Source organism: Pelmatolapia mariae, linkage group LG20, assembly GCF_036321145.2.
Source record: "Pelmatolapia mariae isolate MD_Pm_ZW linkage group LG20, Pm_UMD_F_2, whole genome shotgun sequence".
Taxonomy (NCBI): Eukaryota; Metazoa; Chordata; class Actinopteri; order Cichliformes; family Cichlidae; genus Pelmatolapia; species Pelmatolapia mariae.
In genome coordinates, this window is record NC_086244.1 from 28083518 (window position 1) to 28107955 (window position 24438).

Consider the following 24438-nt stretch of genomic DNA (forward strand, 5'->3'; position numbering starts at 1 on the left):
AATTTATCTTTTAAGTGTGCTCTATGACATTTTACATAGAGAGATTTTTTTTGCAAACTTGCATGTATAAATGAGAAAGTCATCTCCTGACTATTCCCCCCCCCCCCCCCCCCCCCCCAACACACAGACACACAGCTGATCCTATGCAGTTTTTATGGCTCATAGCTCATGTGTTTACATTTATTGTCTGAATATGTAGATAGTCTATAGTTTTGCCTTGCCTATATAGTTTTTGTTTACATTTGTTTTGTATTTTTGAGATCAAATTTATTGTAAATATCTAGTGTGTGTCTGTGTTTATGTCATGTGATGCATTGGCAACACATGCAGGGAGCATACTGGGATACTGAGCCTCGCTGTGACATTAAAAACATCCTGATCCAGTTCCTCTGCTTAAACTCATGGCTGTTTGGGTGTGTCGTTGCAGTATCGATGGAGGCTAGATCAGTGCATGACAGACAGATTAGGAAATGATACAAAAAGACAGCAAAGGCTTTCTCTCTGAGTGCTGTTCACAGCATTAGTAAGACACATGGTGTGACCAATAACTTCCCCTAAACTGTACAACTGTATAACAAAGTTGGCTTGTAAGGTGGCACCTCCAACAGCTTTGTTTGGCTATAAAACATCCCATCATACATGACTGTGTGTGCTGTGGGCTGTTTTTTCAACATTACAAAAATAATGAAAGAAGAGCTGATACCAACAAGAACAAGTAAATGTTTCAAGAAAGCTTCTTGGGCTCTCTATTAGAAAGCTGAATGGGAGCAGGACGTTTCTAAATACGCCACCAAAAAGGACAAAGTGACTTAGGGATGTGAAGCTAAATGTCCTAGAGTGGCTTGTTAGAGCCCTGACTTTAAGCCAACTAAAAGACTGTCTATGTGTGCAAAGCCAGTAGACAGGGATGCCTGCAGTTAAATTTGACTGTACAAAATAATATCAAGTTGGACAACTAATTATGTCTCAATGCAGTTTTTCATTGTTTATTTTTTACCCCCCTCCCACCTTGAGCAAAGTGGGCAAATATAGCTGGAAGAAATATATTCTGTGAGTGTTGAGTTCAGTCTGTGTGTGGGAAAAATTATACTTTCAATTTTCGAGTTTCTGTATTAAAAACAGTCTGCTGTTTTTTCTTGCCCTTCGAGCAGTTTCACCACGGGAGGGCGCTGACTACAAAGTGCACCTTCCTCCTCTTGCAGGCATCAATTATTGTGCGTCCAGATCAATTCAGGTCAAATTTTATACACTTACAAGTCAAGAAACGTGCATCAAACATCGGCTTGCCACAGAAAGCTAAAACTAAGCTGTTTTCCGGCAACATAAAAAGAGGAAATCTTATGACACCCCTGTTTCAACCAAGGTCTTGATTATTGTCAGCAGTAGTTACACGCTCAAGGATGAAGGAGAAACAGAAAAGACTTCCAGCTGTCAGAGTTTTCCAGCTGTGTTTATAGACAGACCTCATATTCGACTGTGTTCTATAATCAGAAAATGTTCAATCCTATTATTCCTGTACCAATATGAACATGACACATTTTCTGTCGGTTTTCTGTTTCTGTGTAATGATGTGAATTAAAATATAGTACACTGACGTCATGTAAATCCCTCTTTAATCGTACACAACGATTTTCCTCCCATGTGTTTTTTAGTATAATGCATCAAACGCGTTCACTAAATGTGCTCTTTTTAAAGCTTCCCTTGAGCAACCCAGCAAGTTGTTTTCCAAGAAAATAATTCACCCCACCTCAGGGTGCTTTGTTACTGCTGTCTCTAATCGCGCTGCCTCGCTGGCTTATAAGAGATGAAAGTTACAATAATCAAGTGATAAAAATAAATGGGGTGATAAATTTTCATACACCAAATGTTTTCCTGGCTCCAGCTTCAGTTAATGAGGATTTGCTGCTTATGTGACAGTAAATCGAATTTATTTGGTGAAAACGAGTCATTGCGAGCCTTACACTGGGATTCAAGCTGTTTGGTGACGTCACCATCAGCATGACATTAAGGTTTGAAGTTTTTATATTATTCTCCTGAATGAAAATAGGCACTTAAAATTGTTTCGCAACAAAGATATGAACTCTCTTTTACTGCTTAACTTTAAAACAGTCGTGCTGTGGCGAATCAACAATGGCGCAATTAAACTTTCTCATAATACCCATGTCATTGTGCTGACTACGTGGCACCTGAAAAAATAGTCTGGGTTAAACTGAAATAGGAGTAGATGAAAAATGGCCGTTGTCTGTCAGAAATTACATGACAATCCACCTAAAATGAGAGATACCAACATCCTGATGATGATGTTTAAGAATATAGGCGTGTTTGTAGAAAATGTTATCTCTCACAAGTTAAATTTGGAGTGTTTTACCAGCGACATTTCCCTCTAGTCCGAGGATCTTTTTGACCTACGTCGAAGAGTCCATTTCCTCTGAAAACAATTGAAGGACTGCGCGGACTTCGCGCGTCTCTCTTTCCCTGCAGTCTGCAAATAAGGACATAAATCCGAGCAGAGTTTTTACGGTAATGGTTACAGATGCTACCCTACACTAAGTGTAATAAATATTTGTATATTTTGTGAAAAGAAAAATCCCACTATTCATCTTAATAATGAATGTTTAATTCATTACTTGGTCACTGTTCACGTGAAATTGAACTCTGACTTGTGAAAGCCCTAAACAGCAGAGACTGCGAAGATAACAGGTGGTTTGCAAAAACAGAGTGAGTAGAATTGACTTTTACTACTTCAGTTTTGCTATAACCACAACTTTTCACCTCGCTTGCTTGCCCACATTTAGATTTGTGGTTGCTATGGCAACAGCAGGACTGCGCAATGGTGCTGAGCGTTGTTGTACTCGGTGTGCATGTAAATGCGTGTCTGCGCATGGCGTGCTGGGGGTGGGTCTCTCCATCACACCCCCATCCTCCATCAGTGCTGCAGCTCAGGCACGGGAGTCTTTCTGAGGGGGCGGGGACTGTTCCGATGCAGAGGGATGCTCCGCAGCCCCACGCTGGTTCAACCAGTCTGGAAATCCCTGCTCACATCCACATAGCACGCGCATATACACACACTCACACACGGATACGCTGACTGGCACCGACTCCAGCATCTGTGCTCCATCCCTCCTCTCCTCTCCTGTCTGTCCCCGGTCTCCTCTCTTGTCCTCTCACTGTGTCTCTTATCGCTGCTCCGTCAGCCGCAGCTCTGACTCACTCAGCTCTTCTTTTCCCAATTTGAGCCAGCAAGACCCGGGAACATGTCCTCCAACCTGACCTCCGGGAACTCAGCTGGGGGCACAGGGGCCAAAAACAAGCCCTTGTCTCCCTTCAGGAAGAGGGGAAGCCTGCAGTACGCAGCCAGCACAGGTGAGTGGTGGCAGACTGTAACTGCAGAGGGAGGACGGTTTGAGCATCCTGATCTTGTAACAGAAGGAGGAATAATATGATCTGAAGCCAGGGGGATTAGCCCTGTACTATGCATATTTAGGTGAAATTTGATTATTTTATTTTAGAAAACAAGAAAAAACTCATGAAAGAAGAATCTTTGGTAATTACTTTTTCTTCGTAAGTAGTTGGGAAATGCAAACCTGTTGATTAGAGCAGTGCAGCAGAGGATGCTTTGGATGCTCTGCGGGGGATTTTGCCTTCATACCCTGCAGTTTAATGTCAGCATTCTGGCTTCTAGTTTTGCCCTTCACCTCTTATTTTCCAGCTTCATTTTAGAACACACACAACATGCATCAGCTGGATCATCCAAAGTAGATTTACAGTATGACCGGCTGCTGCTGTATGGAACGAATTTGATGTTGCGTAACTTGTTGTTGTCAGGTGAAAACTGATGTTTTGCCTGTTTTAGCCTAAAGGATTACAGGCTGTTTGACAAGTTGGAAGTGGTTTGTATTGTTGCATACTTACGAAACATATTGCATGCAGTGAAAAAAAATATTTTAGTCCCTGTACAGCATGTATAATTAGTCTTCTCCTTTAAGAAACGGGATAGGATGCTTAGATAAACAGCAACAGCGGTGTTTTTCACTCAGCCCCATGGTGGTATGTAGCCTGCAGAGAATATGTAGGTTGGTACCTCAGGACTTGATCCCCCACTGAATGAGAGGATTAGCCTCCCTTCTGATGTATGCACACGCTGGTCAGGCTTTCACTGAAACTACAAAGAGTATACAATGACCAAAAGATCAAATAGCAGCTATTTCTGTTCATTAGTCTTCTTTGAAATGCAAAATGTGTTCATTCAGTTACAGTTACGTCATGCAAATGATGATATAATGACAGATCATACTTAGATCTTATGAGTTGTTTAAAAGGAATCAAACACCTCAGTGTCATTCAGAACTATAGTCAGTCTTTGCTGGTCATCTGTTTTTCAGAGAGAAAGAAAAATACGCAAATATTAAATCATTTCACCCCACTGCAGGTTTTTGATTCAAAAAAATGAACTGAGCCATAGATAACTGTATTTAAATAGAAGAAGACATCCGAGTCTCGATGTTATTTCATTTGGAGGAAGTAATATAGTCTTTCCTCACTGGAATACATTTGAGAGTTTGGTATGACATAATGCACGCACAACATGTTCTTAAAAAATATACTACGTATTTAAAAAAATCTCCTTCAGATAGGTCATGTCACCACTGGGGATAGACAGCAGCATGCTATGACGTTATGATGACTCGCGAGGTAGTTAGGGATTGATTTTCAACCCTGACAATAAATGCAATAGCAGGAGGTCTGAGGGATTTGTCAGCCCCCCTTCCTTCCAGTCGAAATGCTCCCTGTAATTATCCTCATTTACTGCTCCAAAATTGCCTTCTTGTTGGAAGAAATCATTGAAGAGAAGCAGCACTGGCAGAAACAGGAAGCGCAGGCTGTCTCTGCCCAATACAGATTCAGTACTGAAGCCTCCGGGGTTTGATTTAGAAAGTCTCCACAGAGGCACATTAGGACAACATCACATTTTATGTTGTTAAAGCATCCAGGGAACCTTCTGAGTAAGCAAATATGACATTTAAGTGACTCATTTTTTTTTTGTTTTTTCAAAAGGACGCCCTCTAGTTCACACCACTACAGTACACTGCAGTCTGTATAAGATGAAGTAAAAATAAAAACAGGTTGCAGGTTAGCGAGAGTGTGACTATATTAGATGTTCTATTTGAAGAATTACTAAGGTTTTTAATAATGCTGCAGCTGCTTATTAGAGATCATAAATCCAAGATTGTGTGCTCGCTGCTCTGCTGAATGGTTGTTTAAGCTGATATTCCCCATGCTGGAAGAGCTTTTATCTTATTAAATCCAGCAGAGCGGAATAAACAGAACTAAATGAATCTCTCACAGCTTAAATTTCTTCAAGGGTTGTAAAACCTCTGTACACATAATACCCTGCACCATGTCCATCAGGCAGAAAGGCTGTGGTGTAGCATATGCTGTGCAGTGAAACTCTATAACAATGTGCAGGATTTGTGGAGCGAACCTCGGCAGAGAGAGAAGCAGTAGGTGAATCACTTCTGTGGCTGTGAAAGAGCCAGTGCCGATATTAGACTGACACCCACTCACCAGTTTGGCTAGTCCGTGCTCTGCGCTGTGTTCCACTTGTTGAACCACTTAAAACAGTGCAAATAACATGTAGCAGTGGATGTTTATTCACAGATTCGCAATAATTGATTAGCTATCGTTATCTTCAATACAGCAGCTGTCAGATAAATGCAGTGAAGGGTCAGAGTTGGGGCTGGAAAAGGCATTCTAGCACTTTGGAAAGGCAGAACAGCATAAAAAAATAAATATCAAACACAATTTCAAGTATTACAAAATTCTAATTGGTCGTTCATACAGTAATGGATCTTTGACACACTGTACTTCGCCCACATCTCGATCACACCTCCTTCGGATGTGTCACGCCTTGTCATCATTGCATGTCACATAAGTCAGAGTCTGTGTCATAAACTACAGTAATGACCCGAGAGAGGTCCTGTAATGATGCCATTAATGATTGACGGAGGCAGCGATGGTGCCCACCCCAACACACCTTCAGCTGATAACCTTCAGTCAGTCACTCCTCATGTCCATCCTCAGTCTGTGCTGCAGGCTAGCTGTTGGTATACCTCTTACTTACATGAACCAACTTATCTGGCCCCATACGGGTCTCATGGACTTGTGCCCTCGGGGTGGGACCATCGTTTCAAAGGATATTTGCACGTACTTAATAATGTGGTGCTACGAGGGGTATACTGCAGAGTCCTCTGATGTCATCTGCTGTTTGCAGCACATTGATCTGTGGAGAGTTGTCTTGTTTGAAAGGTACGGTGCCAGCTACTACAGATATATTCTTCAATAGAAAGACTAGAAAGCATCTAGTTGCTAAAATATAGATAATATTTTCAGTGGTTTGTGTGACACATTTAGAGGAATCTTTGTTTATTTTAAGTATTTCCTTTTAATACAGCTTTCTACTAGAGCAGCAGAGATAAGTGAGTAATTAGCAGTAATTACGGTGCTTAATAATCTTTTCTGTAAGGAAATAGTCCTAACGTAAAAGCTTCAACATGGAAAGCAAAAATATTTTCTTGATTCTGAAATTATCCAGATCAGCTGAGTATATTTGGATTTGAACTGTTGGGATTTTCATGCCAATCATGTCAAAATAACCCTTGCAAATCATCGGTTTAATTCATGATTGAAGAATGAATGAAAACACATCTTTATATAAAAATATGAGGCATTGCTATAATTGAAAATGGTGAATAGATAATTGTTACAATGTCTCATTTAATCTAGATTAATCTGTAATGAAATGTATAATTATCAAAGCATATTAACAATCAGAGAGGCACTCTTCAACATATTGATGTTTTTTTCCATATTGATCCTCGGTGCTAGTTTTTGTAGAATGACACTTTTCAGGGCTTTGATTAATCAGTGTGTGACTCTGTGTTCGACCATCAGAGGGAGTCTGGTCTGAAGTAAGTGTTGTTTCTCCGAGGCCTCAACAATTTGATTAGACCTCTTGAAAGCAATTTGGAATCTGAGTGCCTTGAAAAAAGAAAAGCATCCTTTTAGTTTGAGAGGCAGAGTGATAATTTGCTGGTAGTTATATGGACTTTTCAGTGCTCTACTTTGTTTGACGGCATCATGTTTGAGTCTGGAGCTTGAAAAGAGGATACTTTTTTTGCAGTATGGTATAATGATGGCCAGAGTGCTTTTAAATCAGAAATTTGTTGTAGTCCAGTACAGCTGCACAGACAAACTCTATGCAAATTACCTGCATCAGCAGCATCACATGTAATTTGTTATGAAGAAATTCTGACTGGCCCTGCGACCAGCTGGCGACCTGTCCATGGTGTACCCCGCTTCTCACCTTGTGGTACCTGGGTCTGTTCCAATCAATGTCTTATTTTTTTTCACAGGTAACTGCAGTTTATTCCTCACATATGTTTCTGCTGCTAAAGTAAAGAAACGCACAATTTACTTCATTTCAGTCACATTTTCTGAACTCTTTTCTGAAGTTCAGAAAATGTGAGCTATTATTTCATTTGTTCTTTTTTAGATGTTAAATCTGTTCCAAGCGAGAATAATGGCTCCTGTATCATTTGTAATAAAAAGAAAGCATAGATAAAGAGTCTAAGATAGGGACTGAAAAGGTAGGAATTTCTTTTACTCAGCTCTGAGTTTAGACAAACTGAGCTGAATAATATTGAGCAAGAGAAGATAAGATGTTTGACGCAAGCACTCACTTTTTAACATGATACAGATTCAAGTTTCAAGCCACATAGAGTTTTGTTTATGAGCCTTAATTGTGTTTCAGACACAAAACAAAAGCATAATGCACTAAAATCTTTATATATATATTTATCTATATATATATAGATATATATCTATATATATAAACTGGGACCTTCACCACCTTCACTGCATTTTCACCACATTTTTACAGTGAGATCCACATTGTTGCTTGTTATCCAGCTCAAATTTACATTTATTACAAAAGTATATCAAAAAAAGTAAAGAGCTTATTCAGTGGATTATTTTCCAAATGTTTAATATTTTGAAATCAGGCTGTAGAAATGCGGGTCATTGTGTTACTGAAGAATAATTTCAAATAGCATATGCATAGTTCTGTGATTGGGAATACAGTCGCAGACCTGCAGCGTGTTATGTTGCTGCAGCAACCGTAATGGGGACAACATAGCTGGCCCTTTAATTTCATTCATGTGAGAAGAGAAGGAGGCAGGTTGCATCTATCGGACAGGCATCTCTCTCACACTGCTACTATTCAGCGGCAAAAAAAAGAGAGAGAGAGAGACAATGACGTCTCAAACCTTGTTGCTGAGACAGCACCGCTTTACTCACACACACTGAGGACACAAACATCCTGAACACATGGTCCCCTCAGCAAAATACAGCATGGACTATAAGGTAGACAGGAGCGGGGGGGTTCTTGTTGCAGTAACTCATAGCAGTAGTAGCGCACATCCTCTGGTAATGTGCGCCATCTCCCCCTGCCTCCTTACCCTCCCGTGGTACGTTCCAGATAGATGTCAGAGGCATTCAAATGAGGAGGATCAGCTCCAGAGGCAGCTAGTGCAACGACAGCTGGCCTGAACCAGGAGGCAGACAGAGCAGAGGGGGGGGGTCACATACTGGGATGTGAAGGGGAGTTCATGGATCTGCTGGACCAGCTCTTTGTATGTATGACAGGGACAGATTAAGCGAGCAGAGGGTATGACTGTTTGACTCTGTTAGTGCATTGATGTGAAAGCATACGTATGCGTGTGGGGGGTTTTCATTTTATTTTGCCAGTTTTGACATTTGACTGTTTGAAGTGTTTCTTTCTTGTTTCTCGCCATCCCTCTGTCCTTGCCATCACATTTAACCCATCTTAAAAGGACAGCAGACGCCATCCTGGGCCATTTGCTGTTTGGCATGCTCCATCTCCCTGCCAGGACAGCTTCTCTCTCCCTCTCTCTGTCTCTCTTTCCTCCCTCGGCCCTGCTAGCTGCTGGTTAACACAGGCTCTGAGGAGGCAGGTACGCTCCACTACCCTCATCCCTTGCAAAAAAAAAAAAAAAAGCCCAAATAACCCTTTCGCTCTCCTTCTTTTTTCCTTTCTTTTTTTCCCAATCACTGCCACTCTCCTCTGCCTGTCCCTTGATGGCTTTGTGTAACAGCCCTGAGCAGTGCTGTCTTTAGTGCGCTGAGAAGAATGTGTGTCGATTGATTGTCCCAAAAACTGCTTTTCTCGCGTCTTTTGAGAGTGCTCTAAAGGTGCAACCGTGCAAAGAGAAGCAGCCAGGATCGATAAATTGAGCTACGCCTCCAACTGCAAGACCCTGCAGAAATTTTTTTTTCAAGTCTAGTGGGCATTGAGCCTTTTATAGTTTTGGTATTGCTTTTCTTTATGGTTCAACTGAGAAGTCTGACAACAGTAAAATAAATACAGAGAGGAGATTTGTGAACATGCAGTTTGTGCAGCTGCAGAGACTAAACCATCACTCGGCATAGAAGAACTTTCAGTAATGAGAGATGGCGGCTGATTGATGCATAGCTGGAAAGCATCCTTTTTTTTTATATGACCAGGAGACTGCCCATATAAGTGGTGAGTCGCCAAATTTGGTCATTTAGTTACGCTGAAGTGGTAATCTGCACCCATCGATGAAAAACAACTGAAACAGTGGTTCCGAGACTATCCAAATTTACTCCCCTGACTTATTAATTATACTTGTCCATCACCAGTAATCCTGCCGTCTCAGCAGTGCTGACACATGTGCGCGGTGAGAACATACGGCTTCCACTGAGAGAGATTTGCTACAGAGGGTGTGAGTCACTGACATTTTTTGTGAGCTGAAAGCTGCACAGTCAGTGGAAGAAGGTAGAAAGCATTTGGTGAAGCATGGCCTGTGTGGTTGTAGACACAAAGAGGGGAGGGTGTAGAGGTAAAAGACAGTCAATATACAAATATCACCATCCTGTAATCTTAACTCTAATCGGTCAGGGAATATTAACGCTCTTTGGAAAGTTTTATTCCTGTACAAGGTTGAGGAAAAAAGCAGCTCCAGGAGTAGGTTGACTTCCCAGTTATTGTTGCATCTGTGGTGACTTTTTACACCATGCTGTAAAACTTGAGCTGGAGCTGGGACCTCTCCATGCTCTGTATTGCTACTGAAATATTCATGTGGTGGAAGTCTCTCTGCAAGCTGATACTATCTGACCTTGTTTTGAGGCAATATGTAGTGACGAGCTGTGAGAGAGCATGTGAGCTGCGTTGTCTCATGTTCAAAGTGTTTTTTGCTCTAACACATGTGGTAGAGCCTGGAGACACTTTAATTTGTTTTAATCGGACCCTCATGCACCTGCCTCATAGTGCATTAAAAGCTTCAGCCTGCCAGATTATATATAGTTTAAAGGCAAATGAATTATGGCTGACTTTAATTTTTGAGTGGTTTGCTCTTCTGTTGGGGGATGAGTTGTTATGCAACCATTGATGCTACTGATCCAAATATAGCAACCATTAGGGGATTAGCTTGGGGTCTGGTAGGCTTGGCTAGGCGCTGCTCTATTGTGGCCCAGCATGCATGTCTTTGCCACTGGTCACCTCCCGCCCTCCGCACAAGTGTCCGCTGTAATCATGATGATTTTGATGTCTCCCAGAATAACAGCAGAGAAATATCTTAGGCAACCGCTACGTTTGACAGACTTGCCCTTTCTTAATAGCAGAGAAGCGTCTATGTGTGACTTCAGTTTTCAGCTGAGATTGAAGCATCGCAGCATTTTTTTAGTGACTCAGCCCTGCTTTTGGAAAGAGGAAGCTGACTTATATGAGCATCAGTATAATTTCTTATTTATATAAATGATTTATTATATATTTATATTTACATTATGAATAGAGCTGCTACTAACAGCTATTTGTATCAGCAGTTAGTGTGCAGTAAAAACTGTCAAAATAGTGGGAAATTATAATTATGGCTTCCAAACTCAACCTGAAGTGAGTATAAAGTACTTAAAATATTAGCTTTCCAATATTGAAGTATAAATATTTTATGAATATTAAAATATCCAGTTCTGTGTGGCATTTTTATGTTTTCACTGTGTCTGTGTGCGGCCTCTCTGGATATTCTTCCCATAGTCCAAAGTTAAGCATGGGGTCATGTCTCTGTGTTAGCCTTGTACCAGACTGGTGACCAGTCCAGGGTGTACCCTGCCTCTTGCCCCATGGTAATTGGGATATGCCCCAGCATCTGGCATCAACAAGGCATCTCATTCAGAGAACTGCAGCTCACTGGATGTTTTATCTTTTTTGAATAATTCTCTTTAAACACTTGAGATGGTTGTGTGGGAAAATCTCAATAGATCAGCAGTTTCTGTAATACTCAGGTAGTCTGGCACCATCAACTGTGCTACCTTCATAGTCATTCCAATCAATTCATGCTTGCATGCCAACAAATTGGCCAACTCAAAGCATTTGAGTTGGCCGATTAGATATTTGCATTAACAAGCAGTTAAATCGGTGTTCCTAATAAAGTGTCTGGTGAGTTTATAGTTATGCATAGTGACTCTAACCAAACAGATTGTTAATAAATATGCAAAAAAAAACAAAAAACAGCTTTACAACTTTCACTTGAGGCTAATTTTGCCTTGTTTGTTGATAGCACTATGATGAAAACTTAAACTGGACTGAACCTGCTGAGTGTGTAAGCAGAAAAAAAAAATCTTCAAAGTGACATAGAAAAGAAGATTTTACAACCATTTATGTTTAGACTTTCCTAGCACTGATGTGTATTTCAGAGAGGAAACTATGCAAGATGATTCTGTGCATCTCCTAAATCAAATGTAACTGCTTTTTAATAAATATATATCAAATATCAAAGATCATTCTTCAACACAGTTCAGTAAAAAATGATATTTTTTATATGAAATTTGAGTTAAACTTTAAAATTCGCTCCTCATTCAACTATTAAAGGGCAAAACATTATCATACTCAAATAATTAAGAAAAAAGTTTGCGTTTCTCATAATGATCTGAAAAACCTTTTAGCCAGAAATACTGTGCTTGTTTTGACTTTACTCCCTTGTAGTCCATGTGAGTGGGAGTGGGAAGCGCTGATTGGACGGTGTTAAGCAGAAGGTGATAAACTGGTGGTGAGTTGTGGTCCAGCCAATTATTTTACCACCATCTCTCTTTATAGCAGTCATTTCGCCTACTTCACTGAGTGTTTTTTTTATTAAATAAATTTTAATGAAGCTTTTTGTGAAGTGCTAATTGGCCCAGTTAATTGGCCTCTCTGGTCTCCTTTGCTTTCTCCAAGGAGCAGGCATGCTCAGACATGCTGCGTTAAATAAGTCAAACTTGAGTGCAGACTTTAAGTATCAAACAGTGCGCCCTCTTTGACCTTCTTGTGTGTATGGTCTATAAATGCTGACGGACAACAGTCTCAGTGACAGCCTAGCATGCACAGGATGAAATATTTAGCAGGATGATGAATATTTCAGTGGTAGGTGCATCGTTTCAAGGGGAAGATTAATATCTGTCTAAATATACACCGAGAGGGGAAAGTGCGATCTCTGTTTTCTTTTGTGCTATAAAAAAACAGTTTCCACTCATACCTCTTGTGTCCTAAATCTTTGAATGTCAAGAACCAGCCTCCTTTATTTTCTCCTCTTCAGCTTCCCATGACAACAGGGTTTGTATAAAACTCTAGCCTTGCAATGGCAACAATGGCTTGCATCAGTCGGTGTATGTGCTGATGGGCTCTCCACCTGAATGGCTCATTGTGTCTGAAGGCACAAACAGCCACTGAGCTCAGACCTCCACTGCTGTGTGAAGAGGAACAACAAGCTTCTGCAGATTGTTTTGGTGACTTTGAAAAAGTTTTACAAGCAATCCTATCAGTCCTAACATGCAATATTAAGAGTAAATTACACTGAATCGATACTTTTGCTGGGTGAATAAAAAGCTTTTAGCAGTGGAGCTTCCCTGACTGAGATGTGCTTTTTTCAATTTGTAACAATGCATTACCTCATGCTCAAAAGCTTTTTAACGAACCACGAAAGCCACCGAAACCATTATAATTTGATAATTCTGAGGAGCCTAGAAAAAAGTAAACGTCTTAGACTCTGACAGTAAATCTTTAAATCAAAGTGAGTAACACTTTATAACAGCCCGCAACTAAGGCTAAAATTCCCCTGTAATTAAATGGACATTCAGTGTGTTTCATTTGAAGTCAAAATGTAATTATATTTGCATAATAACAAAGAAGTCAGTGTTTTACAGTAAACAAAGAAATAATTATACTGTAAATAAATGTAAGTACTGAGCATGTCATTTTTAGTACTTCGTAATTTCCCGGTAATTTAGTGGAAAACCAAACATTATTGCTCCATCTTTTTGGGGTGCAGGCTGTGTTATGGAGTAGCATAACCTTGCCTAACTTTCAGGTATTTTACAGAATGGGAGACAAAAAACTTTAATGTAGGTAAATTTAAGTACAACATAACTCATTTTAAAATTTTATGTTTCTTAGTCATTTTGAAGGAAAACAATATTTCCAATCCTACATTTATGATGCATAATGATGTTTCTATTGTTCAATTCTTCTTTTTTACTTATGATGTACTTAAAATTACTTACATTATAATATGTGCCTCCTTAGGCAAGTTTAAGCTACTCCATAATACAGCCCGTGCGCCCAAGAGTACAGTGTACTTATGATGTAAGATGGGGAAATATTTGTTGTTTTTTCCAATAAGTTACCAGGATATTAAGTATTTGTAAGTAAATATAATCACATTGCAATTTCGAATTAGATACAATTAAATTTAACTTAATTACGCCATTAGTCATGGGCTGTATTATAAAATATTACCCTAAATGGAAGCAAGCTGCTATTATCATGCACACCAATGACAAATTATTTCCTACAGGTTATTAAAAATGCAGCACAGGCGAAGACATGATATAAAGATAAACAGCAAACATTAGCCCCCATGTGCTCCACTCAGTGGGTTGTTTCTTCTCTTCATACTGTAATTAGACCATTATTTACTGAAGTCTCAAAATAAGGCTCCTGAGAATATGTTATCACAGAAGAGAAACTGCTCAGTGCCTACTTTCTTTCCCTATTTATCTGCAGTTGATCTCCGTGGTACCCGCCACCTCCTCACTTCCCAGCATTCCTTGCCTGGGATCCCTGTGGCCTTGAAACAATCCATTGACCTACGTACTTCCATGGATGGAAAATACAAGGAGATTGCCGAAGTCAGTGTTCAGCCACTGTGCAAATAATTAACCAGTGATGTTCAAAGTTACGCCGTGGCTTTCATTTTTGTTTGTCTCTGTCTGAAGGAGCTGTTCTCACGCAGCCTGGCAGAGAGTGAGATGCGGAGCGCCCCCTATGAATTTCCAGAGGACAGCCCCATTGAACAGCTGGAGGAGAAACGTCATCGCCTTGAGCGACAGATCAGCCAGGATGTCAAGTAAGTGCGAGAGGCAAAAGAGGTACTTGACTTTGCAGTCAGACTATGAACTCAACTCAGCCTTTGTGTTTGTGATCTCAGGTTTGAACCTGACATCCTCCTACGAGCCAAGCAAGAGTTCATGAAGACTGACAGTGCCACAGATCTTGAGTGAGTCAACCGTAGTCACATGAACCCCTCAATGCTCATCTTAAACTGCCAGAATGGTGATCTCATATGTTTATTTATCTATCTTAAGATACATGAAGGAGCAGAGCCAAATTCCTGACCTGCAGGAGAGAGAACCAGTCCCTGAGAGGGAGTACCAGCGAGTCACTATTTCTGGAGAAGAGAAATGTGGGGTAAGTCAGAGTGGTCACTGCAGGAAGACTGTATGTGTGTTTTTTTCCCTTACAGTCAAATCTCTCATGAAGACATCTGTTTTTCTGTCCTTTATCAAGGTTCCATTTACAGATCTGCTGGATGCTGCCAAATGTGTAGTGAAAGCTCTGTTCATCAGGCAAAAGTACATGGGCCTGTCGCTGCAGAGCTTCTGCAGAACCACTGCTCGTTACCTGCAGGAGCTGAGTGAGAGACCCCTAGACTTAGATATCTATGAGGAAGAGATCCCAGAAACCACAGTCACTGCAAGTATGAATGTCCTCATCTGCACCATTGCTCTTGCATCATTTTATACTGTACTCTAAATTAGTCAAAACAATATTTATTTAGTATACCCTACAGGTTCTGAGTCTGTTGTTACGGGCAATCAGGTCCTTTTACAACCGGGGTGAGAGTGTTGTCTGTGTCCTTGGCACAAAGTCAGGGACGTTTTCAGTCCGTGTTGGACTCTGCCTGGTTTTCCCCTTATCTCAGATTCTGTAGATGGGGTAAGGAGGTTGTCTGCTTTGGAAACCTGAGAATAGCATCCTGCTTTTTGCGGTTGATGTGGTTTTGTTGGCTTCATTGGAGCATGACCTTCAGCGTGCACTGGAGTGGTTTTCAGCCAAGTGTGAAAGGGACAGGATGAGAGTCAGAACCTCCAAAATGCAGGATACGGTTCTTTAGTGGAAAATAGTGCAGAGCTCTGAGTTTAGGAAGGGACTGGCCTGAAAAGGAAAAACGATTTATCATCCCCCCCAAAAAAACAAAACAAAACAAAACAAAAAACATATGGTCATGCATCCTGGCTAATTACTTGAAGAGTAAAGTCGTATATAAAAGCCTTAGAGATAGGGAGAGGTACTTGGACATCCAGACCAGAGGGAGTTTAGCATTGAATTACTATTTCACAATGTTAAAATGAGCCAGTTGGGGTCATTTGGATATCTTGTTAGGGTGCCCCCCTAGATGTGGGTTTTAAGACCCAGAACCTTACCTGAAGATCATATATATCTCTGGCCTGGGAGCAAATTGTGACCTAACTTCTGATAAGGAGAAGGGAAGGGAAGGGAAGGGAGGGAGGGAGGGATGAATGGATGGATGGATGAACAGATCTTTTTTAAACCCATGATTAAACTAGTTTTTATCAAGTAAATAAGGAACATGTTACGGTTCAAAAGGTTCAAAAATGTTAGGAGTCTTTGTATGTCAATGTGTTATTTAATGTAAATGTCTGTCTTTGTAAATTTAGTTTATCTGGGTTATTAGACTAAAAAAAAGAAAAGAAGAAATGTATGTGTTTTTTCAATTTTTTAAATATTTCAATACAAATCAAAGCTGTTATTTATTTCATCACAAATTTGACCCAGGAGATTTAACTGCAGGATAATTTCAGCTCAGTCTTGAAGATAATAATAATTACCAACAGTTTTTTGCACCTGTGTCCTTGAGTGCTCTATTCAGGCTATTCTTGCTCAGAAATATTTGGTAATCTGTGCAATTCTCTCATATTAAAACATAACCAGGGACACCCACAGATCTCACGATCCATCTGTTGCACACCCGAGAACAGGCTGTCACAGCATGTAGGCAGTTAAAGTCAGACCATAGCTGCACTTGCTTGCCCACCTTGATCAAAGTCGTGACACACTGGATCATTCTGTCTCCTCTTAGATGCCACAGTGCACCCACCTGTTTCTGAAACACACCCCTATGAGAACGTGGACCCCGCCAGCATGCCCCCTGATATGGGTTACGGCTGTAAGATGGTGGATGGTGTTATGCACTTGTACACGACGAGGACCACTATGGATAAGTGAGATATCTGTCGGGAATCTTTTACTTTCTGCACACATGCTTCGTCCTCACTGTGACTAGATTCATGTCTGCTTTTAGACTTGAGTTCACACATTTTGCTTGCAGGAAAGAGTGTTTTAGTTGTTATGTTGCCTACAGGACCACAGAGCTGGATCTGCCGTATCCAGACCTGCAGGAGTACATCGCTGATATGAACGTCATGATGGCTCTCATTATAAACGGGCCAGTGTAGGTTTTCCACATTTTTAATAAATTATTAATTTAACCTTATAGTTAAAAAATAGATTCTCAAAAAGGATCAACAGAAGTTTATTTTCAGACTGTCACAGAAAGAGTCCATCATTTGTCTTTTGTTTGGCTTTGCCACAGAAAGTCCTTCTGCTATAGACGTCTGCAATACCTCAGCTCCAAATTCCAAATGCACATCCTCCTCAATGAGATGAAAGAGCTGGCAGCACAGAAGAAAGTCCCACATCGAGACTTTTATAATATCCGTAAGGTGAACTTGAGAGCTTTTCTGTTTCACCCAGTCATGGTTAGTGTTGTTAAATCCAGAAGCAGACTGCAGTATCATAGAGGGTTTATGTTCCCTGTTTGTCTGACTTGTTCCGCAGGTTGACACGCACATTCATGCTTCCTCTTGCATGAACCAGAAGCACCTTCTACGTTTTATCAAAAGAGCCATGAAGAAGTATCCCAAAGAGATTGTACACATGGAAAGAGGCAGGGGTCAGACACTGATGGAGGTGTTTGAGAGCATGAACCTTACAGCCTTTGACCTGAGTGTTGACACACTGGACATGCATGCAGTGAGTAGTGCCCATAAAGGAGACTTTAAAAAAAAGGTCTTCAGAGGTGCTGCCTGGTCAGAGATTGTGACTCCGTATTTCACCTTTTTATTGCAGGATCGTAACACTTTCCACCGATTTGACAAATTCAATGCCAAATATAATCCCATTGGCGAGTCCATCCTGAGAGAGATCTTCATCAAAACGGACAACTACATTGAGGGGAAATACTTTGGTCACATTATTAAGGTGCTCACTGTATGCACAAACACTCGAAGTTGCAAACACTTGTTTCTTACACAGACCAGTCGTTTCTGGTACCTGGAGGCGGACTCTCTGGGCTTTGGCGCCCTCTGGCTGACTTGTTGTGTCTCTTCTTCTCAGGAGGTGATGGCCGACTTGGAGGAGAGCAAGTACCAGAACGTGGAGCTCAGGCTGTCAATCTACGGCCGCTCCAGAAACGAGTGGGACAAACTGGCCAGATGGGCAGTCAAACATCAGGTCTACTCCGACAACGTGCGCTGGCTTGTCCAAGTGCCACGACTCTTGTGAGTTTAAAAAGAGTAGCAAACTGAATTAAATAAACAACAGTGAAAAAGCAGTCCCCTCTCTCTTTAGAGCAGATTTTAAGTAAGCTAATAAAAACTGATGATACTTGCACTCCCTTGTTGCTAAGCTACTCGAAGTTATGTAACATTTGTAAATATAAATGTGGTGTTGTGATATATCATGTGACAAAAATTGAGTGATAAAAAGAAGAGTAGCAACGTAACTAAGTTGTCGTGCATCTTCTCCATTAACAAAATGTTTTATATTTTACCGCAAAACTACTGCAGAAGTAGACAGTAAAAAGAAAATAGTCCCTATATTAAACGGTTTTGGCTTCTTCTTTTTTTAAATAACTGGAAAATGCCTGAAAAGAGATATTAGTGTTTAGATTTTTACTGTGTTTAGTTTTTGTTGTTTGTTTTTGTTTCATTTATATAACTTATACTGAAAACTAAGCATTTCCATGTATCTAGCAACTCTGACACAAATCCAAGTCAATATTATGAATGATCCTTCAGTAAATATCTGTTGAAAACATGAGTAAAATAAAGATTTGATATCTATTATTTCCTCAAACCATTCTTTAGTTATCTCCCCTGTGGGCTTCTTGAATTATTTTTCTTGTTTCTTCAAAGTGACGTCTACCACACGAAGAAGCAGCTGTGCAACTTCCAAGAAATGCTGGAGAATATCTTCATGCCTCTGTTTGAGGTTACGGTCAACCCCAGCAGCCACCCAGAGCTGCACCTCTTCCTTCAGCACGTACGACATCTAAGCTTTTTTGGTCATTCGCTTTTACTGCAGTCACTTTTTGGGTAGTCGTTTTATTGATCTGCTCTTCATCCCTCAAACAGGTTGTGGGGTTCGACAGCGTGGATGATGAATCAAAACCAGAGCAACATATCTTCAACCTGGACAGTCCGCTCCCAGTCAACTGGACAGAAGAGGACAACCCGCCCTATTCCTACTACCTCTACTACATGTATGCAAACATGACTGTGCTGAATCACCTGCGCAGGTACATAAATCAGACTTTACTTGATCTGACTGCCTGAGATTTTTGATCCATGATTGTATATCTTTTGTGTTTTTAACATCAGTTAGACAAATAAATCAGTCCTTAATGTGTCATTTTAGCTATTAACGTTGGGTTTTTTTGGGGTTTTTTGTTATAGTTATTAGTATCTTGGTCTCTGATAGGAATAGGTGAAGATTTTTAATGCTTTTGTAAAAGGAAGTGTTAAAAAATTACTTTCCTTGCAAAAATGCCCGCTTGCAAAATCTGTACAGTTTGTCAACCTTTGTTTTAAACACAAAAAGACCGTTTTTGTAAAGTACATGCAGCACATCAATAATAAAGATTAATAACATTATTGGATAAAAAAGGCAAAAAGCCCAGATTTATCTCATGTGAATTAAGCTGAAAAAACTTAGATAACAAATCCAAATTCTGTGTTTCGACAGTGCTTAAGGTTACAGACCAAACAATACACACTGGAGATTCGCCCTTTGCTTTTATCTGTCATCTTCTTTGTATATGAGTCACTGGGAAGCAGCAAAGAGTGTTCATTTGCGCTGAGCCCTAACACAGCTGAACTCAGCTCTCACTATTGTGTGGCTTTATTGTTTTAGGCAGCGGGGGTTCCACACACTCGTCCTGCGTCCTCACTGTGGCGAGGCGGGGCCGATCCATCACCTGGTTTCTGGTTTCATGCTGTCCGAGAATATCTCCCATGGGCTGCTGCTCAGGAAGGTGTGACCTTCAACAGCTGTTGAGCAGCTGTTTATCTCACATACAGGGGAGGTTATCTTTCCAAGAGTTTATGAGGGCCTCAGATTATAGATTATTATTATTAGATTTTATTTATTATGTATTATGTTTCTTCCTTATAAGATCTTGGAAAATTAGACCTGATGTACTTCTGATGCTTTGGTTGTTACAGAGTCATCATTGTGCCATGTTTTCTTTCCAGGCTCCTGTGTTGCAGTATCTATACTACCTAGCCCAGGTAGGCATCGCCATGTCTCCTCTCAGCAATAACAGCCTGTTTCTCAGCTACCATCGTAACCCACTACCAGAGTACCTGTCCAGAGGCCTCATGGTCTCTCTGTCTACAGATGACCCTCTGCAATTTCACTTTACCAAGGTAAATCAAACATTTAATAACATGCTTTAAACCTCCACCTTCACTAAGTCATAAATTCACTGTAAAATCACAAGTAAGTAAAGTAACTAAGTCAAAATGTATCTCTATAGCACATTTTGAGATAAACCTCACAACAAAATAATTTTTAAAAAGAGCAAGCACAAGTCTAAAAAGAAAGAGACCACTGAGTCCACAGATCTCCAGCTCGGAGGGAGAGAATCACCGAGCCTGGGAGCCACTGTTGGAAAAGCTCTGTGCTTTGCAGACACAGGAACCAATCAGAAACAAGCTGCTCATGATTGGTAGATTCATATTCAACAAATTCAGACTTGTTATTTCAGTTTGGCATAAAAAAACACCCGCTATATTGCTCCCATCTGTGTGTGTGTGTGTGTGTGTGTGTGTGCGTGCGTGCGTGCGTGCGCGTGTGTGTGTGTTCTTCATTCTGATGCACTTCAGCTCCAGGTTTTGCTTTTTTTAACTACTTCTTTTAAAAAAAAGGCAATTTCAACAAGTGATGTTTATTTTAGGTACTTTTTGGGGTTTACTTATTACAATATTCAGTTTTTGGTAATTCTACCCTCCCTCAGTGTTCACTCCTTTTCTACTTCTGCATTTAACCTCGTTTATATTTTTGTGTTCTAATGTAATTGAGCTGGTTCAGCAAATTCAGCTTTGGATATTTCAAATAAATTTTAAGCTCTTCAGACAAAATCTTTCAACTAAACTAAATTTTCAGCTTTAACTTTGCATTTTCGCTACAAAATGCTTTTATATAATTGTCTGCGTGTATTTTTTAGGAGCCATTGATGGAAGAGTACAGCATTGCTGCTCAAGTGTGGAAACTGAGCTCCTGTGACATGTGTGAGCTTGCCAGAAACAGTGTACTGATGAGTGGATTTTCTCATAAGGTATACATTTTTTGTTGCATATCGCAAATTCTGGTGTTCGCAGTGTTTAATATGATATTTGTGTGTGTTTTTTTTAAATCAGGCAAAGCGTTACTGGCTGGGCCCAAACTACATTAAAGAGGGACAGGAAGGCAATGACATCAGGCGAACCAACGTTCCTGACATCCGTGTGGCGTACCGGTACGAGACCATGTGTGAGGAGTTAAATTTAATTACACAGGCCATTCACACAGATGAGCTGGAGACCATCAGAGAGGAGGGAAGTCTTTGTATGGGAGCTGTGCTGGCAGAGAAGTGACCATGCTGCACAACACAAACAAAATTCTCACCACATTCCCTGTTTTTACATCAGGACATTGCACAGATTTACATATAAACATATCACATCATGTAAAAATAGAAAAGCTACGCTATAGGAAGATAATGAGAGATGCTAGTAGCCAATATCAGAGAGAGAATTTACAGTCTGTGCACCCAAGGTGTTTGCTTCTTTTAGTTTTTTGAGTCCCTCTTTCTTTATTTTATCACAGTAATTAGAATTTCATAACATCTCTTGTTCTTTAATTTGTTTTGTTTTTTTAATGGTTTGTGACCATATTGTGTCATATTTACATGTTTATACAATGTAATTCTTCCTGTATCAGATTTGAGTAACATTCACATTCAAAATTTTAATCAACTCATAAAAAAATACACTGGATCCAACAAAGAAAGAAGACTCCAGCGTAACGCCATGCAGGTCTCTTTGAGGCCTTTCTTGCAATTTAAGTAAACCAAGATCAGCTGTCTTGAGAATCCATAAAAGGCTTAAACTAATAAGAAAGGAGAGGGCATAGAAACTATTCAACTATGTCTCAAAAGTAAGGCGGGTGTTCAAGGCACCAGTAATGCAGGCCATACAAAGGATACATGGATGACTGGAAATGTACTGAAGAGTGTTGCGTAAGCGTCCCACGGAGAGTAAACTAAAGTTGGCTATATAGACGTGGAAGGCTACCAGAGAAATGGAGCAGATGAACTCCCAGGCTTTTATAACCTGAAATAACCTGAACCTTAAACTTAAGCAAAGCAGGATACAGCAAGAATTCACATTACTTTTAGACCAACAAAATAAACTACGCCTTGCAGTCGCAGTGAAACCTGAGGAAAGAGTTAAACACTAGCGTGGACTCAAGGACAAACTGATTAGAATTCAGTGGTCAAAGATTAAAGTCATCGTGACTTCACAAATTCATTTTTTCGTCAGACTAGTGGCACTGGTCCTTGGTACTCACTTTCAAATTACTTCAAAATCCACACATCCACAGTATTAGTAAAAGCAAATTTGCGTCTACAGATTGTGGTTTGTGTAACAAGTTGAGCTGCAGCAGTCATGCCCTTTTTATGAGCAGCTGATTGATTTTGACTGAATGGGGTCACACGCCTTTCCAGTCACACTAACTTAATTATTATTGGGTTATTTGAGACTTAGATGTTCAAATATAATTTTAACTTGAGTGTTTCTTGGCAAATGATTTTGTAGCTGCTAGTCTAGTCAGGGGGGTTTGATCTGTTTATAGCGAGTCTGTTAGAGTTTATTAAAAGTTTAACCTGCTTCAGTAACATTTTTGTTTCCTTGTAGAAAAGGAATTCACCCCGACCAGACAGAAACTTAAAATGCTAACACACCCATTCCTAAATTAACAGCCAAATAAATTACAAATATTACTTATTGTTGAATAGTTTCTGAAATCGTGACATTTACTAAATCATGACATTTGTATTGAATTGGTTCAGCATCCGGCACAACAGCCTTTTAATAATGTCCATAGTAAAAATGACGAAGGTGGTTGAACTGTTGTGGGTATATGGTTGACATTTCTGCTATAATTACCCACAGAACCTTATGCAGGGTAACTAGCTTAAAAAGTCTCAGTCTTCAGATAGTTTTACTGTTATGTTAGCAGTCGTTTCAATGACTCAGTGCAGTGAGGGCACATAAGCATTTGTGTGCAGTGACGCTTCTCATTTGTATTATACTCCTAGTTTGTGACATTGTTTCTGGCAGTCTAAACTTAATTATGATACCATCTGTCCTTTACATTAAGTTATTTCTGAGTAATAGTACAGTGAGTGGTGCATGCTGATCCCCTCCCTCGGTGTTCCCTCCTTGCACAAGTTCAACCATTGCCAAATCAACAAAAAGTCATTTTTATACAGAACTGAGAATCTGCTAACTTGACAAACTCCTGCCTTCAGTTTAGGCCCTTGTGTCATCAAAAGGCTGCTTGTTGCTATTTCAAAAGCACTGTGTGTCCTCCCACAGAAACGTGTGTGTGGTTTGTGTTCAGTAAAGCTGTTTGTGTCTGTAAAAAATAAATCTTATTTGCATTGGAGTGATTTCCTCTTTTCAACAGGCAGAGCAAATGCATTTGGAAAGGTTTTCAAAAGTAACAAACATGCAGCACATCACTTGATTAAGAACATGGGAGTAAGAAGTGCTTGCGTCAGTAGCTGATAATCATGAGTAAAAGACACGAAACAAAGAGCACTTTGTTTTCATGTCCAGCTCGTCCCCCCTCCCTGTGAGTCAGAGTGAGCAGCAAGTTCAGCACAAAACTCTCTGTATCGCTATATTTTGCTTTCGGATATTTTTCATGTGATAATCCACATGATTTGAAGATATGCAAATAGCTTGTTTATCATACAATCAAAATATGTCTGATAATAAGGTATTTTAGTTTAACAAAGGAGTGATATTCAAATCACGTCTTCTGATGAAGACAACAACAGAAAGCTCTTGAAAATGTAGTTCCCTTTTGAAAATGAAATTTACATAAAGAAAGCTACTTTGAACTGCTCCCTTATTCATAAGGGGTGCCCACAGCAGATACAGTGCATCCTGAAAGTATTCACAACGCCTTATTTTAAAATGGATTAAATTTTATTTTTCACTTTAAAATTCTGGACACAACACCCTATGATGACAAAGTGAACAAAGTGTGTGACGAGTTGGACAGCACCATATCCTTCTTTTTCAAGTTGTATCATAAATTTACACTGAATTTTTCTAAAAGCAGAACATCACTGTTGCTTTATGTCCACAGTAAATTATGCATGAATTAGTTTCCTGATCTTCAGTCTTTTCTGTATCAGAGCCGGCAAGAGGCATAAGCAGACTACAGACTAAGCCTGTATTAAAATATCTCAGGGATTAAAGTTTACACTGATAGAAAGGGCAGTTTCACTTGTTCAGCCCACACAAGGTCAAAGTGGGCTGTTGTGTGGCCAATATGAAACAAAAAGGGGGTTTGACATCACTGTGCTAGATTTATAATACAGAAATAAACAATCATGGGCAATATATAGTCAATACTGATGGCGGATGGCTTTAGCTGAGGTTGGGGGTGCT

At 40.0% G+C, this 24438-nt stretch overlaps 1 protein-coding gene across 5 annotated transcripts; it reads left to right on the forward strand.

Moving 5' to 3' along the window:
* Window positions 1–3021: 3021 nt before the first annotated feature.
* ampd2b (adenosine monophosphate deaminase 2b) lies at window positions 3022–23422 on the forward strand. Of its 5 annotated transcripts, none has more exons than XM_063463228.1 (19): window positions 8582–8690; window positions 8892–9032; window positions 14132–14256; window positions 14344–14474; window positions 14556–14624; window positions 14713–14815; window positions 14915–15104; window positions 16509–16650; window positions 16791–16880; window positions 17022–17151; window positions 17267–17461; window positions 17558–17689; window positions 17825–17988; window positions 18625–18751; window positions 18844–19007; window positions 19622–19742; window positions 19963–20136; window positions 20937–21047; window positions 21130–23422. In XM_063463228.1, exons 3-19 carry the CDS (start codon window positions 14227–14229, stop codon window positions 21343–21345), a joined length of 2289 nt encoding a protein of 762 aa, XP_063319298.1. In that variant the 5' UTR covers window positions 8582–8690; window positions 8892–9032; window positions 14132–14226; the 3' UTR covers window positions 21346–23422. The 5 variants fall into 5 exon arrangements, with proteins under 5 accessions (XP_063319297.1, XP_063319298.1, XP_065325672.1 ...); XM_065469600.1 differs by having other exon boundaries at window positions 8892–9028; XM_063463229.1 differs by having other exon boundaries at window positions 8584–8690; window positions 8897–9032.
* Window positions 23423–24438: the final 1016 nt, after the last annotated feature.

What these genes read in the sequence shown, in the direction of transcription:
- ampd2b (XM_063463227.1), top strand. Translation starts at nt 3,255, where the DNA reads ATGTCCTCCAACCTGACCTCCGGGAACTCAGCTGGGGGCACAGGGGCC. An exon ending in ACTTTTATAATATCCGTAAG is followed by an intron (nt 17,152 to 17,266) that starts GTGAACTTGAGA and finishes CTTGTTCCGCAG; the next exon opens with GTTGACACGCACATTCATGC. An exon ending in TGCAATTTCACTTTACCAAG is followed by an intron (nt 20,137 to 20,936) that starts GTAAATCAAACA and finishes TGTATTTTTTAG; the next exon opens with GAGCCATTGATGGAAGAGTA.